The sequence below is a fragment of the Gadus chalcogrammus genome, chromosome 5, assembly GCF_026213295.1.
Source record: "Gadus chalcogrammus isolate NIFS_2021 chromosome 5, NIFS_Gcha_1.0, whole genome shotgun sequence".
NCBI lineage: Eukaryota > Metazoa > Chordata > Actinopteri > Gadiformes > Gadidae > Gadus > Gadus chalcogrammus.
The window spans coordinates 15,648,439-15,665,011 of NC_079416.1; the positions used below are offsets into that span (position 1 = coordinate 15,648,439).

Genomic DNA, 16,573 nt, shown 5'->3' on the forward strand with positions numbered 1-16,573 from the left:
GGAGAGCATAAAAAGCAAGGAGGAGGAGAATTTCATACAGTACAAGTGACATGTAAGTATATATGCAGTTTCGTGTTTGTGTTTGAACACTGGATGGAGCATTAGCAAAGGTTAATCACCTGGGGAGGTACAGGTGTGTTTTACCTTTATGTTTGTCACTTTTATGAAAGAGCTGGAGTAACGGAATAAGATCCAGCTGGGCAGGGCGCTGAGAAGTGATGCATGATGGTGGCACGGCCGACAAGTAGAGGAGCATGACGGACTGGGATCTGATGAGGAAACAAAAAAAATTATCTACCTTAAGATAAAATATACTCTGAAGTTTCGGGTTTCTGCAAACCGAAGACAAGGGGTTTAATTAAGGCTTGGTAACATTTATAAGATAGACTGAACCAAACAAAAATATAAAAGGCATGTCTTAGTTTAAAGCCTACTCACCACGTCGAGTTGTAGGCCAAGAGTGGGAACATAGAACCAAGACTATAGATAGAACAAAGATAATACTAGAACATTGACTCCCATCACAAACTGAGGCACTGTCACAACATGTCAAAAACATAAATACATGAAACATGTATATAAATACGAGACTGTAGACTCATATCACAAACTCAGACAGTCACAACTAGGGATGGGAATCGAGAACCGGTTCTTGTTCAGAACCGGTGCCTTCAACCGATTCCTTGGAATCATTAGCAAGCCTGCTTAACGATTCCGCTTATCGGTTCCGGTCACGGCAAATGCGTCATGACGTCACACACGCGCTGCTTTGATTTGGTTCAGAACGCAGCAAACATGGCGCCGCCGAGGAAGAAGCGCATTGTGCGTTCACACCAAACGCGATGGGGCGACAAGATCCCATACAAAGTGAACGTAGAGACGCGTATCGGGCGAATTTTTCGCGAGGGAAAAACGGCGACAAGTTTTTTTCGTGATGACAGCCATTCAGCGTTCAATAGCGTGACAACTGAGTGACATGTGTAACGTAACAGCTAATCAGCTTTCAACCGTCAAACTCAGTGCAGTGCAGTCCGGGGTGAACTGCAGCATGATTGTTGCAGTTTGCGACTCCCGGAGCTCTATATATAATAGTATATACTATAATAGAATTGTATGTATAATATCACGGCCAACAGCTCTGTGCGCCTCCGGATGGCCGTAGCGTGGGGAGCTCTCATAGGGATTGGGCTTCTCGGGGTTTGTTTACCGGCGTTGCTATGGTTTCCGGTCTTGCGTGTTCCAACGGTTTATTAGGTAGGCCTGTCTAATCAATACTTCATTTTGTTTATGTCCGTTGAATTTTGTTACAAATTGTTACTGTTAGCATTCCAAAAGGCACAAGCTCTTACTTGACTGTTTTCAGTCTGTGCTTTTAGTTTTATGGCACATAATGATGGCATTTGGGCTTAAAAAGCCAAACATATTTTTTTGTCTAGACCAATTGATTTGAAAATCTACAATTTCCTAATACTAGCCGCACTTCTGATCAGATATTAAAGAGATTTAATACAAACAAACACATTTGTACTTATTTTCCCAATGAGAATCGATAAGAGAATCGATAAGGAATCGGATCGATAAGCAGAATCGGAATCAGAATCGTGAAATTCTTATCAATTCCCATCCCTAGTCACAACATGTCATATAAATACGAGACATTTGTTTTTCTTGCTTTATCTTAAAACCAAAATACGCATAACATTACGAAAAGGGTAGAAACTAAAAAAAATAATCGGCAAAGCTAAACTCAACTTGCAAGTTAGTGATGGGCATAAATGTACATTTACAAAAATTACAGAGGTCACTGATCGGATGTGCTATACAAAAATTAATTTACTATTCAACTATGCCTTGTGCTCCGTTATGCAAGCTCCAAGTCTTTTATTGAACAATGTCTTTTTGCAGTTTTGAGTGCTTTGTGCCAACTTGTGCTCCGTCATGCAAGCTCCAAGTATTACACTGAACACTAAACTGTACAAATACAGATCTTATTGGCTGGAGGGTGGTTTGAGATATGCTATACATGTTCCACTGTTGACAACAATTATCTTCTTTTCTAAATCATATTTAAAGAAAATTGCAAGGTTAGATTTAAATGTCATCTTATAACTTTGTATTTGTTACTATTTTTACATGGTTTAATTCCAATTGTTAAAATTAGGGGTGGGGGGATTTTTGTTATTACTTATGTTTGCTAATGAATTTCCCTGGGATCAATAAAGTATCTATCTATCAATCTATCCTTCCCAGTAAAGGGGTTTACTGGTGATAAAAATGGATGAGCTTTGTGAATTTATGTCTAACAGAGTCCTTGCAGACTCTGTTGTTGCCAGATGGTTCATCCTTATTTTACAATATAAAGAGGATGCCATTTTCACCAGAAGATGTACGTGATTGTCCTCAACAGTGGTTTCTGGTAACAATGTCTTTACCAGCACTGTATTCCAGAACTTGAGTGACAATGGCTGATGTTATACCATGTCCCTGGGGGAGTTTGCCAGAAGTTGTTCTCAAATCCTCTGAAAGCAACGCTCCGACTCCCAGCACACAGCAACTATCTCGGCAGATGGTTTTGCCAAACCTCCAAGATTCTTCAACAGAATGAAGGGATGTACGGTGGATGAAGTAAGCAGGCATGCAGTTATACCTTTCCTTTAGCTTTTTGACCACAATGCCAGCAATGTAGCTGATTGCGGCATCCTTGTAGTCGGACACAGTGTCAACATTTAGGCAGTGCTGGTATTCATGGTCAGAATGCTCCACAGGCTTCAGATCAAACCTGCGCAAGGTGTTTGCTGCAGCAGGTTTGACATCCATGATGGTGGTATTATCACGTAGGATGCAGTTGCCAGTCCCTGTCTTTACTTGGGACTGGAAGAAGACGCTTATAGGCAGCTGTACAGTCCCTCCAGGATTTTACAGGCTTTTTTTGAGATTGTTAAAATGCCTGATGTTGTGTGAGCTTTCCAAAAAGTTGCGATGAAAGTTCCGGTGTTTTTAATGTTTTTGTTGCGATTACAGTGCGAGAGGAAGTGAAAGTTGCGAAAAAAGTTGCGATTTTCCTGATGTTATTACTGCAATTTTCCCAGAGTAATTTGTTAAATATTAAGTTCTTACTGGAAAAAACACTAATTAGAAGAACAAAAACACTGAGAAATGGTCCTATGAATAATTGATTCTTGATTCTTTCCGCGCAGGCAATTGACTTGGATGCAACAGCCTGCGTCATAGTGATCTGCCTCGTCGTCTGACATCCTGCCTGCAGTTCTGTAGTTATGTTTTGCGGTGGCAAAATGCTTATCAATGGAAGATTTCCACTTATGTTCCACCACAATATTGCATGCAGCGCAAAATAATTTACCCCCGCTTTCATGCAGAATACCAGGATACTGCTTTTACAAATTTACAATTAGGGCATTTAGCACACTTTTATCCAAAGCGACTTACATCGTTTAATACACACATTGACACACCGACGTCAGAGTCAACCATGCAAGGCGACAGCCAGCTTGTCAGGAGCAGTTAGGGTTTAGTGTCTTGCTCAGGGACACATCAACACTCAGCTAGGAGAAGCTGGGGATTGAACTAGCAACCTTTCGGTTACAAGACAACTGCTCTACCTCCTGAGCTAAGCCGAACCCTTTTCGAAATCTTTCGCAGTTATTTTGTTCTGCAAGTGTGAAACGTTGGACGCGCACATGCTGCATGAATCGCTTGAAGTAGTAAACACGGAAGTAAGGCAGAAGGTAGTTTGTCGACGTCAGTTCAAGACAACGCCACTGATTGGTCAAATTTGCGGGAAAGTTGCGGTGGTTGGTTAAAATTGAGACACCGCACACAATTCGCAGTGATTGGTTGATGTTGCGTTGAAGTTGCAAATCGCAACATCGTGAAATCCTGGAGGGTCTGGCTGTAAACTTTCTTGATGTGGGATTGTTGTTGAATCCATCACATGCTCTCAGGGAGGAGAAGAACCGCTCAAGTTGATCTTGGCTCGGTGCGTTTGGCTGGATGACCACTTCATGGAAAATATTCCATGCACTTGCGCAACTGGCAATAAAGCCAACTACACATGTTTTCCTTGGGCCTAAATGCACCAGCTTCCCTTTGCTGTCTTTGGTTCCAAGAGTGACCTTTGAGCCTTTAGCAGGATTTCCTGTACCTGGTCTTTGTTGGATGTCCTCATTGGGGCTTTGGACCCCTTCCCCAAAGGGTTCCTGCTGTTAAGGACATCGAAGGCAGCATCAATGGTTCTCAGGAACTTCACTGTCTCCTCACATCTGCTGAATTGTGGAAGATGCAACTGTGTGTTACAGTACTCAAGAGAATCTGCTACACTGCTGCTGAACACCTGAGCTGCATGCTTCACCTTCATCTTCTGTTTCTCCCACCGTACATGAGCCATTTTTAACTTGTTTCCAAGTCGTTATCCCTCCATCTCTTCCAAGTTTATTCAACTCCTCAATGCATTTCCAACGGATTTCTCCATTTGGAGTTCAGAGTAAACCTCCTTCAGCCAATGTGTTTCTGAGCAGCTTCAACATATGGCAAACATCCAGCAGCACATGGACCAATTGTGATGATCAGCAGGATGTGCAAAAGAGGATCTCATCTTATTGACATCCAATGTTGCTCCCAGGGCTCTCAGCATGGAAAAGTGGCATGATGGCCCATCGCTAGTCAAAGAGACTGTACGAACTCTGGTGGCATGGAGTCGATGAAGGCATTCACTGATGATGTTGGCACACTCTTCAGTCATTTTGTCAATGAGGAAATAGGCAACAGGGATTTTCCAGGAGTCGTTGATGGCTACAACCATGCCTTCAACAGTGCCACGGCCAAGGTCCACATAACCATGGAATCTTCCAGCTGCATATTCCACGTGCTTTCGAATGGCCACTTCATCCAACATGAGAGCACAAAGGGTCTCCTTTCCTGCAACTTTTCTGTTCTGCACATGTGAATGCATACAAAATGCAGGCTTTGTAAAACCGGGATCCGCAGAAATTGGTCTGTACCACCTCCGGATGGTGTCGAGATGGGGAAGTACAAGGTCAAACACTTTACACACATATCTATAAGCTTTGGCGGAATAGAAGTGCAGAGTCATCGCAAATGAACACAACTTCTCCGACACTTTTGACCTTTATCAAGCACCCTTCTGGAGAGCAAGGTCTTATGGACTCCACGGAAGGTGTTCTCCAGCATCTCTGCACAGGCACTAGAAATTAGAAGTTTCTCCTTGAGAGAAGTGATGACCTGAGTTAAGCAGGAAACTTTTATCTTAAAAGTCCTACACATCTGCTGCACCAAACTATCAATCTTTTTTCTAATAGATCCAAGTTTATTTTGAGCCTGCCTTTTGAAAGATATATGAGATTTCTTCACTGCATTATAATTGTCAGCACTGTTTGATGTTGTGGCTTCAGAAACATTAACCTTTACCTTAACAGCTTCATCAACAATACCTGCAACCTCTGTGGCTTCCGAAACATTCACCTGTACCTCATCAGCTTCATCAACAACACCTTCAACATCTAAAAAGACTTGATTCACATTACTTACCTCTGCCCTTACCTTAGATGGGTGCTCCAGGGCTGCCGAAAAGGGTGGGTACCGCATCTGGCTTGAGTCTGCGATTGATGGAGAAGCAGTCCTCTGTGAAATGGCAGGCACATAATCTGCTACACACATTTGGTACCCACGACATGCGGTTAATGTTTTTCAACCACTGGCGGAGCCTTTCCTTCTGTCGGAGCGGGGGGCTGCGGAGAAATTATGTTTATTATCAACAAGGATATTTCAAATCATTAAAAAAAAAATAGGAAGGAACACTATCATGTAGTAAAAATATTATTAGTGCAATTTAAGAATCATCTACCTTTTTAATTACACCAAGAATCATCTACCTTTTTAATAAAAAATCCTGCCTCCTTTAAAAAGACACCTGCGTGCAGAGGGAACTTGAAAGACAACCGTTTATCCCGCCCACACTGCCACCGTACGAGACCAGACACAATATCTTTCCGATATGGGTCTGGCTTGCCAGGCTAGTAGTTTCCATAAATGCCTCGTTAAACCGGCATGTATCACCTCCAACATATTAGAAATAAACCATTAAAATGAATATGTACGCTCATAAAACAACACAGAATAGTCAGTATATTTCAAATTTGTACATCACTTCAATCTAAAGTTAAGAACTGCATCGCTAACATGATCGCTAAGCCTAACAAATAACTTAGCTCTAACTTTAAGCTAATGTTAGCTTGCTGCGTGGTGGAATCCAATGTTATTTGACGATAACGTTGTTTTTTTTATTATTATTAATTAATAGTTTAGAAATTATCTTTCACATACCTGCAAAGGGATATCTTGGATTCCGAACGATTCACGCAGTTGATTGCAACACAACCAGTCATTTTCGTATTGATTGATGACTATCTTATCACGTGAGTTCGGTGTAAAGGAGAGATTGCTAGCATGATCATCAATTTATAGAGAACGCATTGCCCATCCCCCAATCCGTTCGTGGTCAATGTCGACCAATCAAGTGGTTGAAATTCCCTTTGCTAAATAATAAAATAATGGGCCTTTAGATTCCAGTTTGTTTATCTTTACACATTGGCCTGAAGGTAAAGGTCATGCTATATTAGACCTATTTCCTTGTTTATCAAGAACTTGTATGTCTTGGGGGAGAATGGGAAAGAAAGAATGCAACACACACACACACACACACACACACACACACACGCTATGTTTGTATTGCTGTGTAATGTTGTACGGTACTTTATTTATTCAGTACAGCATCTTTTTTTACAAAACAAAGAACCAATCCTCCCATAACAGGATGCTAGATTAGTAAAACACTTTCAAAATAAAGTAAACAATGTAATAATTATGACGAGAAGGGTTCTGCAACCGAATGAGTGACCATTACAACTTCATAACTAAGAATGGCAATGTGCACACAGACTAAAGGAAGACAGTAGTTTGATCTGAACAGCTTGTTATTGCTAGCCAGTTAGCCTGCCCTTCCTAACCACGATCATAAACACACAGCAGTTTGTTTTGTCAAAAATAATAAGAACAATTAAATTACAGTACTTTTGGTCAGTTGAGGAAAAACATAACAAAATTGGCAATTAAGAAAAAACTATTGATGATTTGTTATTTCGTTTGTAGTTTTTTTTTTTATCATATTGGCGATTAAACATGAATCTGTCACATAGACACATTATATTGGCAGACGTCTGTTAAAGGAGAGAAAAAAATTATATTGCCTCCAATAGTTTACACTAAATGTAATGACAATGATCAAACTTAAGGAATGTGTTAAACCAGTATACCAATCATAGAAAGAAAAAACATGTCATTTGAACGTCACGTCACGCAAGACATTATGCAACCCGTTCTGCAAGGTCTTTAGACCACAAGAACTTTTTTTAAAAGATCATACTCTGATCTTCTCGCCTCCAGTTTCTCAGTCGTCAGGTTAAGTTTGTCTTTGCGCAACCAACTGTAACCGCCGTCCGCTGTTCGAAAGAATTGGTCACCTCGCTCATCTTCTATCCCACCTTGCAACAAAACCTCAATGTGGTTTTGCGTTAATGACCCACTGTGATAACAAATAAAAAAGAAGGGAAATATATGGGGATATTAGTGTGTCAACCCATTTCATAAACTCATGATGCGTGTGCAAGGAAAGACTTGGTCGGAATCGAGGGACCGCAATGTTTAGACTCCTTAGATACTGTGAAAGTCTTTTTTCATCTTGCTTGTCTCACAACACCAACCTACACACACACACACACACACACACACACACACACACACAGATACTGGAACACAGATGTGCTGTACATTTCACAAAGCTCGAATGCCAAGCAGCTCTTTGCTTGTACGGTGCGCCAACGAAAAAAATAAAAGGATGATAGGATAATAGAAAAAGGTTGAAACACATTTCTAATGATCCCATGATAAGAAAGATGCTCATGTCGTTGCATTTAAAAACTACAGTATAGCTGATGCAGCACCTGGATAAGTTATTGAGTGAATAGAGAGGGGGGGGAGGAATCGAGAGAAGAGACAGAGAGAGGAATAAGGCAAGGAAGAAAGGAAGGATGGATCGAAGGAAGGGTCCACATGACCAGGGTCTAATTTTAAAGGGCTGATGGCTTCATCTTTGCATACTGTTATTATCCACTAGGAGGCGCAGGGGTGCAGAAGAAAATAAACAAGTAAAAACACATGAATGATGGCTGAAAGAGAGGGACACACAAGAGGGGGATGGTGCCGTCCGGAGGGAGTCATCTGAGCCAGCCTCAGGGTCCTAGTGCCTTATCGTCATATTACTGTATGTATTGATACTTCGTGTGAAAATACTGACTTCCTGCATTCAATTCTATTCCCTTCCCTCAGCCAACAGAAAGTAAGTCAGACGGGAAGCCAGAAAGGAAGCAAGAGGTGGTGTGGAAAGTGTGTGTGTGTGTGTGTGTGTGTGTGTGTGTGTGTGTGTGTGTGTGTGTGTGTGTGTGTGTGTGTGTGTGTGTGTGTGTGTGTGTGTGTGTGTGTGTACATAGGTGCATTGTGTGGTTCTACAGTGATTTTACAGTTCCTTAAGAATTAATTGCACTGGCCTGCAGAGAGAAAGAGCAGGAAAGAAAGAAAGGAAAAGTGCGAGAGGTAGGGAGGAGAATGAAATCTAGAAAGCTCAAAAGTGAGGTGCAGAAGATAGACAGAAGATAGATTGATAGATAGATAGAAAGGAAGGAATAGAGCAATATTTGGAATCCAGTGGCACCAATAAGGCGACCATAAGAGAAACCTCTTTCTCGTGGTCGACCTTCAAAACAGTCTCTCTTTAAGGGTTAAGATCTCTTCGTTTAGTTCACAATTGAAGTTATCTTCTATACAGTAACGCGCACGTTCTCCAAAGATTAGTTTTAGTCTCTCGTTCGCTGACGAAATGGATTCACTTCTGGAGTGGGGATTGCATTGTCATCCGATCGATAGGTGCCGAGTCCTCGAGTGATTTGGGAACTGGCCAATGGGGTAGTGTAGCCTCAGGGTCGGAGAGGCCTTCACCAGTTCATCATAGAGCTCCTGTTGAGGGTCATGAAGAAGACCTGGCTGCTGCCACCCGACCGCACCGACGCAAAGAACACCTAGGAGGAGATAACAACATGCAATTACCATTATCCAAAGTAAACCATTTTAGATAAACATCATTCATTGGGAGCTAAGCCTCCTGCTCGTGACCGACTACAGGCACACTGTGGATAGTTTGGTTTTGAACCCCGAACCTTTGAGCCGGAAGTCAAAACCTTAACCACTAGAATTCATAATCTTTACATGTATGCCCCGCCTCATAATCAACAATTGTCATTTTGCATATGATAATTTTCCATCCAATGATGACCATTCTGATCATTCTTATTTTTTTTTTTTTTTTTTATTTTTTTTTTTTATATATATTTTTTTTTTAAATCGTAAAATGATCGAGATGTCTCATCTTAACATAAAAATGATCAAGCAGAATCCCCATTTCCAACAGATTGATCTTGGATTGACTCATCTTAAATTAGCTCATCTTACAACCTACGCTCACTTGACTCACAGGACATTTTATGGTCCCTGTGAAAATAGGACACATTCAGTTTCTAGGGTAATTTCGCTCTAATTCCATACTTGGTGGAAGACTCACCTTGTCGTTGCGTTCGCAGAGGAACTTGAGTCTCTGGGCTCTCTTGTGCATGAAGACCCCATCCAGGTGTCCCGTCTCTACAGAGCGGATCTCGATGGCCTTCTCGCCCCAGCCCATGATCTGGTTGGAGTGGATGTAGGCTGGAGGAGGACGGGGAGAAGGTAGAAAAACACCGCAAGTTGTCAGTGGAGATTTTAGGATATATAGTACGTTTTGGTTGCATTTTTTGCGTATGTGAAGGCACTAGGGAGACATGTATTAGAAAAAGTGTTGTTAAATTCCAACTCGTTACTGGACGGTAACTGTATTGTATTTTTCTAAAAACACCAGAACAAATGCTCAGAAAGGCATGTCATGCTATACAACAAATAACTAGTACACAGGGGCAGTGGAGTACGTGAAAGTGGAATTCATCACAAATTCAAAACAGTGTGCTTAAAGTGTTCTTTCTGAAATCCCTATCTGCAATAGCGTTTCCCTTACCGCTGTACCCTTAACACTAACACATATCAACATGAATTCCTCGACTGCTGTCCATTGCGGAGCCACGCCCAGCCATGGGGAAAAGACACTCACCGGAAGAAACGATAGCTCATCCGTGCAAGATTAAAAGACACAAGCCCTCAGTTGCAAGGGATTAAAAAAGAAGCGAGACGAAGTAACCGCAAAGTCTATATAGTCATATAGAGGGGCTTCTCTGGCAGCGAAAGAGATCAGTCAAGGAATAAAGCTGGGTGTTGGATCTGTATAAATTATATAGCCTATAATATATCAAATGTCTCTCAAACCAACAGGTCTCTCAAATTGATTATTGAACATCCTTTATTCATGATCGTGGATTTAATAATGAGTGTTCAGTCTTTCTGAAACAACTCAAATATATTTAATGGCTTTCAAATGAATCGATCACATTTTATGATAGGCCATAATATAAAACTAAATCTAATACGTGTTTGTGTTGTCGCCATATGTGTAGAGTGGTTCTAATCTCAATTCCTTCTTCACGTAATTACAGTATGTCAAACAAACTCATTGTGTGCGTTGTTGCAGCAAATTGCCATATGTGCAAGTGTGGAGTTCTCAACCGCTTGATTCATTGCTTTATATGTTCATGTAACAGTGCAGGACACAGTGAGGCACTCACTGGGTGGAAATATGTGGAAGCATTTCCCAATGTGTAAACAAGACTAATCTGAAATAAATCCGCTCTCAATGAGCTTTTGTTGGGATGAGGTGGCTGTGGTGTGAGTGGGACGGACAGGGGAGGGGGGTGCTCAGACGCAGCTGTAGGAGGGGAGAAGAAAGAAAGGGATATGAATGGTGCGTGCTGCCGGGGGAATCACCCAATGGGGAAGCGGGGGCTGCTGGCCCGACGGGGCCTGACTCCGGAGGGCTGCACCCATGGGACATTCGGCCATTATTTTATTATTTTATGTAAGACGAGACCCCCTTTGAGAGAATTGGCATGGTTCTCATCAGGCCCTTAGATCGTAGCGCTGCGGGATACAGTTCTGCATGAGGCATTGTGGATTATGCAACCCACAAGGCGGGGCCACTAGTTCTGATATGATCTAAGACAGCAATCCAAGCGATACAATTATTAAAGTAAAATAAACATAAGCACACCACACTCTGCGCTGTCATGGTCCGATGGAAGAACAGGCGAATCCTCGGTTGGGGAGGGTGTGAAACACTGTGTTTCTGTGTGTGTGTGTGACTGTGTCTGTCTACAAGCACCCTTGTTTGTTTAAGCCTTCGCACGGATGAGGGCACATGATTCCGAATCAATGTGTAGAAACGAAAAACACACACACACACACACACACACACACACACACACACACACAACCTACCAACAGAGGTGGGCATCTCTCCCCACTGCAGCACCACGTCTTTGGTGATGCGCCCGTAGGTGTTGACGTAGACGCCCTCGTCCTCGTAGCACAGCAGCATCTCCATGCCCTCCGTCCTGGGGAGCACCACGATGGCATGGGGGGTCACCTGGCTCTGAATCTAAACACACACACACATGCACAGACCACCGCAGTCAGGAGTGAACACACACATAGGTGAACGCTTTCTCACGTCGTGTGATGAGGAGATGTAGCCCGGTCCTACCAGACTCTCGTACATCATTTAATTTGCACAGAGAGTCTGGACCTACTCAATTGACAAACGTTAACTCGCTTGAAGGCGGGTGTCTGTTAAAGTTTAAATCTATTGGATCTGCCCAGTGCCACTCTGGATCGGCCATAATAACCAATCGCTAACGTTTGGCCGGGAATCACGTTGCGCGCAGGCTGTAAACAAACCAAACACCGTGCGTGAAGATGTCCGTCAACGAGAGCTGACTTTAACATCATTGTTCTCAGCCACTCCCTATGGTCGCTGATTGGACGCACGAAATGTGGACGGAGAAAACCCACTAACATACCGCAGCCCCAGAAATAGTACTGACGGGAAATTAAAATTGAGTGGAAGTACTTAGGCGGGCGGAGCCAGGCTAGAGGAGATGGACACTGACTCAAAGAAACAGCACATAGGATAGGATGATAACAAAAACTAAGTGCTCGGGTCCAAGGTTTGTGACAAGATTCCTTCAAGCCTGCAGGAAACGGTTGCCAGGCCAACAGTGACAGGACGGTTTGCCCCCGACGCAAGTGTTGTGCCCTCTCATGCATGGTGCGAATACACTTGCACACACACTTGAGGTGGCTTAATGACCTTTAACACAGCAATGCCCTCAGAGCGTCTGCAAGCCAGCTAGCCCAAAAGGTGTGACCGAACAGTAGCGTAGCAACGGCACTGAAGTTTACACCAACGTATGTGCCAAAAGTAAAGTGTTCCTTGTGGTCATCCGTCATTCAGATGCTTGATATTTAGCTCGAGGAAGGCCACATTACCGCAATATTCAGTAGCGTGCAGTGTTTGATGAAAAATCTTTTCAAATTATATCACCCGACTTCCAGAGGACCTGGGTTTTCATTCTGATAGTGATGGTTGGCGAGGCCGATCCGCTAGCAACAATCAAGGCTGTCCCTCTCGCATTCTGGTAAGCACAGGGTATATTCTTTAAATATTATATATATATATATATATATATATATATATATATATATATATATATATATATATATATATATATATATATAGTTTACTATTACCTCTGAAGAATAAGTAACACCTCCGAGGCTCCGGTTCCATTGGTCAAATGTCAATGGGATATAAGATGGGGTTTTTGAATGATCGTACATAACAAACTCTCTAGGTGGCGAAGAAGTAAAAGCTGCTCACGTTTTGAACCACACAGTTTTTCCATCTAGATTCCACGTGGGTTTTGGATTGTCGTTGCAGTAAGTAGTAAGCGATTATAAATGCTACTTTAACGGCACAGCCAATCCAAAACCCAAGTGGAATGTAGATGGAAAGAGTGTTTAGTTGAAATCGTGAGCAGCTTTTACTTCTTCACCACCTAAAGACTTTGTTATGTACAATCATTCATGAACCCCATGTTGTTTCCCATAGACATTAGACCGATGGAACCAGGAGCCTCGGAGGCAGGACTTATTCTTCAGAGGTCTATTGTCAAAATGATTCCTTTCCGGCTAAAACAGATATCTGGGTGTGTGTGTCGTGCGTTAATCTCTACGGCGCATTGAACCGTTTTGTACACAGAAACCTCTCCTTTAGTTCCACAGGGGTTCTAAGATACAGGGTTTAATCATGGATCTATTGATCGGGATCTTTTGATCTAGTCTAGAAGACAAGAGGCAGATTGTGATCTTCATCTGTCGAGCAGACGGAAGCGAGGAAGAGGAGAACACGAAATACAGAAATAAAGAACAAATAAGGAACTGTCACTCAGGTCAGGTTATTAAACCCAACAGTTTCATAATTGAATTGCAACAACAGATCAACATCAGCGATTAAACAGCCGTAATCATGGCTTCCGGACAGGCCTAGCATGCTTGGAGTAACATTGATCCATGCTAATCAATACATTTAGGTTAATTAGGGTTAATGAAGAGACTTGCTGGGCTTAAAGCATGCAACTGTTATTATATTAAGTATATTAATTATGATCCTTTGTAATGGATGTATAGGGGCGGGGGGGCAGTGGTAACAACTATATCCTGTAGAAATAATCTGTAGTAAACTCTTAAAGAGTTGATTAATACCAAGCAGTGGGCAGGAGAGCAGCCCCTTCATACACAAACATGACTGCAGGAAGGCCACGGCCATTAGAAAGCAGTGGTAAGATAGTTCAGCAATATTGCATAGCTCTCAGTGGGTTTATTTAGAAAATTATATGAACACAAAGCAGCGATGGAAAACATAATGGAATGTAGCAGGCAATGGTATTTGTGAAATAATACAACTTTATTTGCTGATCAATATTATTATAGATTTATTCTAAATTATCCATTACATTTTTTCCATTGTAAATGTGTCCATTCAAAAATCAAACAACCTGTGTTATGCGTACCACAGGTTTACTTATTTTTAAATAAAGATTATTTTTGAAGACTACAATCCACAATCTTCCCAAAAAGAAGGAATGGGAAACATTCAAGGAGAAAAAGGAACATGCTTACATCCTAAAAAATACTTCTGCAAAACACACAGTGCACACAGACACAAATGACAGCAAACACACACACACTCACATGGGAGGGGATGTAGATGTCGTAGGGGTTCCCGGAGTCCACGTCGATGACATGGAAGCCCACGCTGGAGCCGTAGATGACCTTTAACCTCTGACCCTCCTCCACCGTCAGGTCAACCAGCTGAGGGCGGTGCTGCAGCTCAGTAAACGACTGACAAAGACAGACAGACAGACAGACAGACAGACAGACAGACAGACAGACAGACAGACAGACAGACAGACAGACAGACAGACAGACAGACAAACCAGACAGACACACCGACAGACAGACAGAGATATTAAAGCATAATCAAATGAAACCAACTATCAATTAGAATTGTATACCGTATCAAATCATCAGATGGACAAAATATTTATTAAACAAACAGAAAATGAAAGAACCATCAATAAAATTAGTGCAATCTTCAAGAATGCAATTTTACAAAAATGGTTTGATCCATAAACTTGTAACATGTCCCTTGACATGTGACATGTCTTGGTGCTGTGGGCTCCTACCTTGAAGGCCATGAACTTGTGGTAGGGCTTTGGGGCCCAGGCGTAGATCTCTACCGCGTTCTTCTGAGCAATCACCAGGAACTTAATCCGTTCATATTTCACTAGAAACCAGACAAGTTATACAGGTAAAGTTAAGGGCTGGTACAAAGAGATCCCTGGTCTTACTTAACCTCAAGATCTATAAATAAAGACAAAAAATATATCTATATACACACAATATGAGGTCATTTTATGAGGTATGTTACGAATAAACAACAGAAAAAGCGAGAAAAACAGAACAATCTGTCAAACAATAGAGATTAAACTATTTACATCTGAAACGACACAAATATGCAGCACTTTCCAATACGAAGTGAAAAAGACAGACGGCTACAATGCTCAACATCATAAAGCCTAGCAAAGACAAGTTAATGCTCTGTACTTTCCCCAAAATATAATTGGTTTTACACTTTTTAATCCACGTGTTTAATATTTGAGTGGATGCAGCCCATGGATGAAGTGGTTTATGATGTGTGGGAGTGTATTAGTGTGCATTTGGAATCTTCTTTTATAAATCAATATTTTAGAGACGTTAGTTATTGAGGTTGTCTCCCTGTTTGAGAACTTAAAGTAGGCTCTCACTCTTTTGGGAGAAAGTTGGTAAGTCGAAATTGTTGCTGAACACAACTGCACACCGTCACGTTATTGAAAGCAAAGCAACCTATAGTCACGTAACGCAGTTAAAGAAAACATTGGCTTCTAGCTTGTTATCCAGGCTGCCGTCGACAACGATGAGCAATACATTGCCAGATTTACCATCAGTGCAGTAACAGAAAGCGATAATTAGATGCATATGCATATCGTAGAGCACTATGGATGCAATAAGAGGACTGTGGGTTAAGAAACGAAAATAGGCTATGAAGTATCTCCGCCATTTCCTACGACATGTACAGCGACCATGGTGACAAAGACGCCTGAATGGCACCTGCTTGGTTAATATCAAATTTGGACAAATTAAATGGATGGTACTTTTAGGCTAAACAGAAAATGGAACGGTATCCGTACGGTCCACTCAGTTCCACGATTTGTAATTATTTCATCGACACGGGAAAGAGAAATCACAACGAGCAATTGCATTGGGTGTAGAAGGGGGCTTCAATCCACACACTGATGTGCACAGGCCGAAAGCCACTCACACACACTCACCGACTTTGTAGTGCACACAGCCCTCCAGCTCCCCCACGGTGATCCAGCCCTGCCTCTTCTCCACCTCGGGGTCGTTGTGCAGGATCCTGTTCCTCAGCCAGGACAGGTAGTACACCCGCAGCTTGTTCTTCTTACCTGGGGAACAGACAGACTGGTTAGAAACACACAGGACAGGAGGGACAAGGGGGTGGATGGATGGATGGATGGATGGATGGATGGATGGATGGATGGATGGATGGATGGATGGATGGATGGATGGATAGATGGATAGATGGATAGATGGATAGATAGCAACTTTATTAATAACAACTTTATTAATCCCCGGGAGGGGAAATTCCTTTGTTAGAACCGCCCAGCAGCAGTGGAAAACCCAGGCTACAAATACAAAGTATCAATGAAAAAAAAAAGAAAAAGACACTAAAGTAAATGCTAAAGAAAATAATGAATGAATTAATGAATGTGTGGATCAGAGACGGGGGAGACTTCGAATTTGAGACTGGGAATAGAGGCGCACTTAAACC

General features: G+C 42.1%; 1 protein-coding gene across 2 annotated transcripts in view; it reads right to left on the bottom strand.

The window, feature by feature from the left end:
* Positions 1-438: 438 nt before the first annotated feature.
* tnika (TRAF2 and NCK interacting kinase a) overlaps positions 439-16,573 on the bottom strand; it is a 69,122-nt gene continuing 52,987 nt past the window's right edge. For both annotated transcript variants that reach the window (XM_056591348.1, XM_056591349.1), the window contains 7 exons: positions 16,053-16,187; positions 14,868-14,968; positions 14,374-14,523; positions 11,560-11,719; positions 9,707-9,846; positions 6,361-9,167; positions 439-5,765 (listed from right to left, as the gene is read on the bottom strand). In XM_056591348.1, the coding sequence (XP_056447323.1) occupies positions 9,084-9,167; positions 9,707-9,846; positions 11,560-11,719; positions 14,374-14,523; positions 14,868-14,968; positions 16,053-16,187 (770 nt within the window). In that variant the 3' untranslated portion in view covers positions 439-5,765; positions 6,361-9,083. The remainder of the gene's footprint in view (positions 5,766-6,360; positions 9,168-9,706; positions 9,847-11,559; positions 11,720-14,373; positions 14,524-14,867; positions 14,969-16,052; positions 16,188-16,573) is intronic.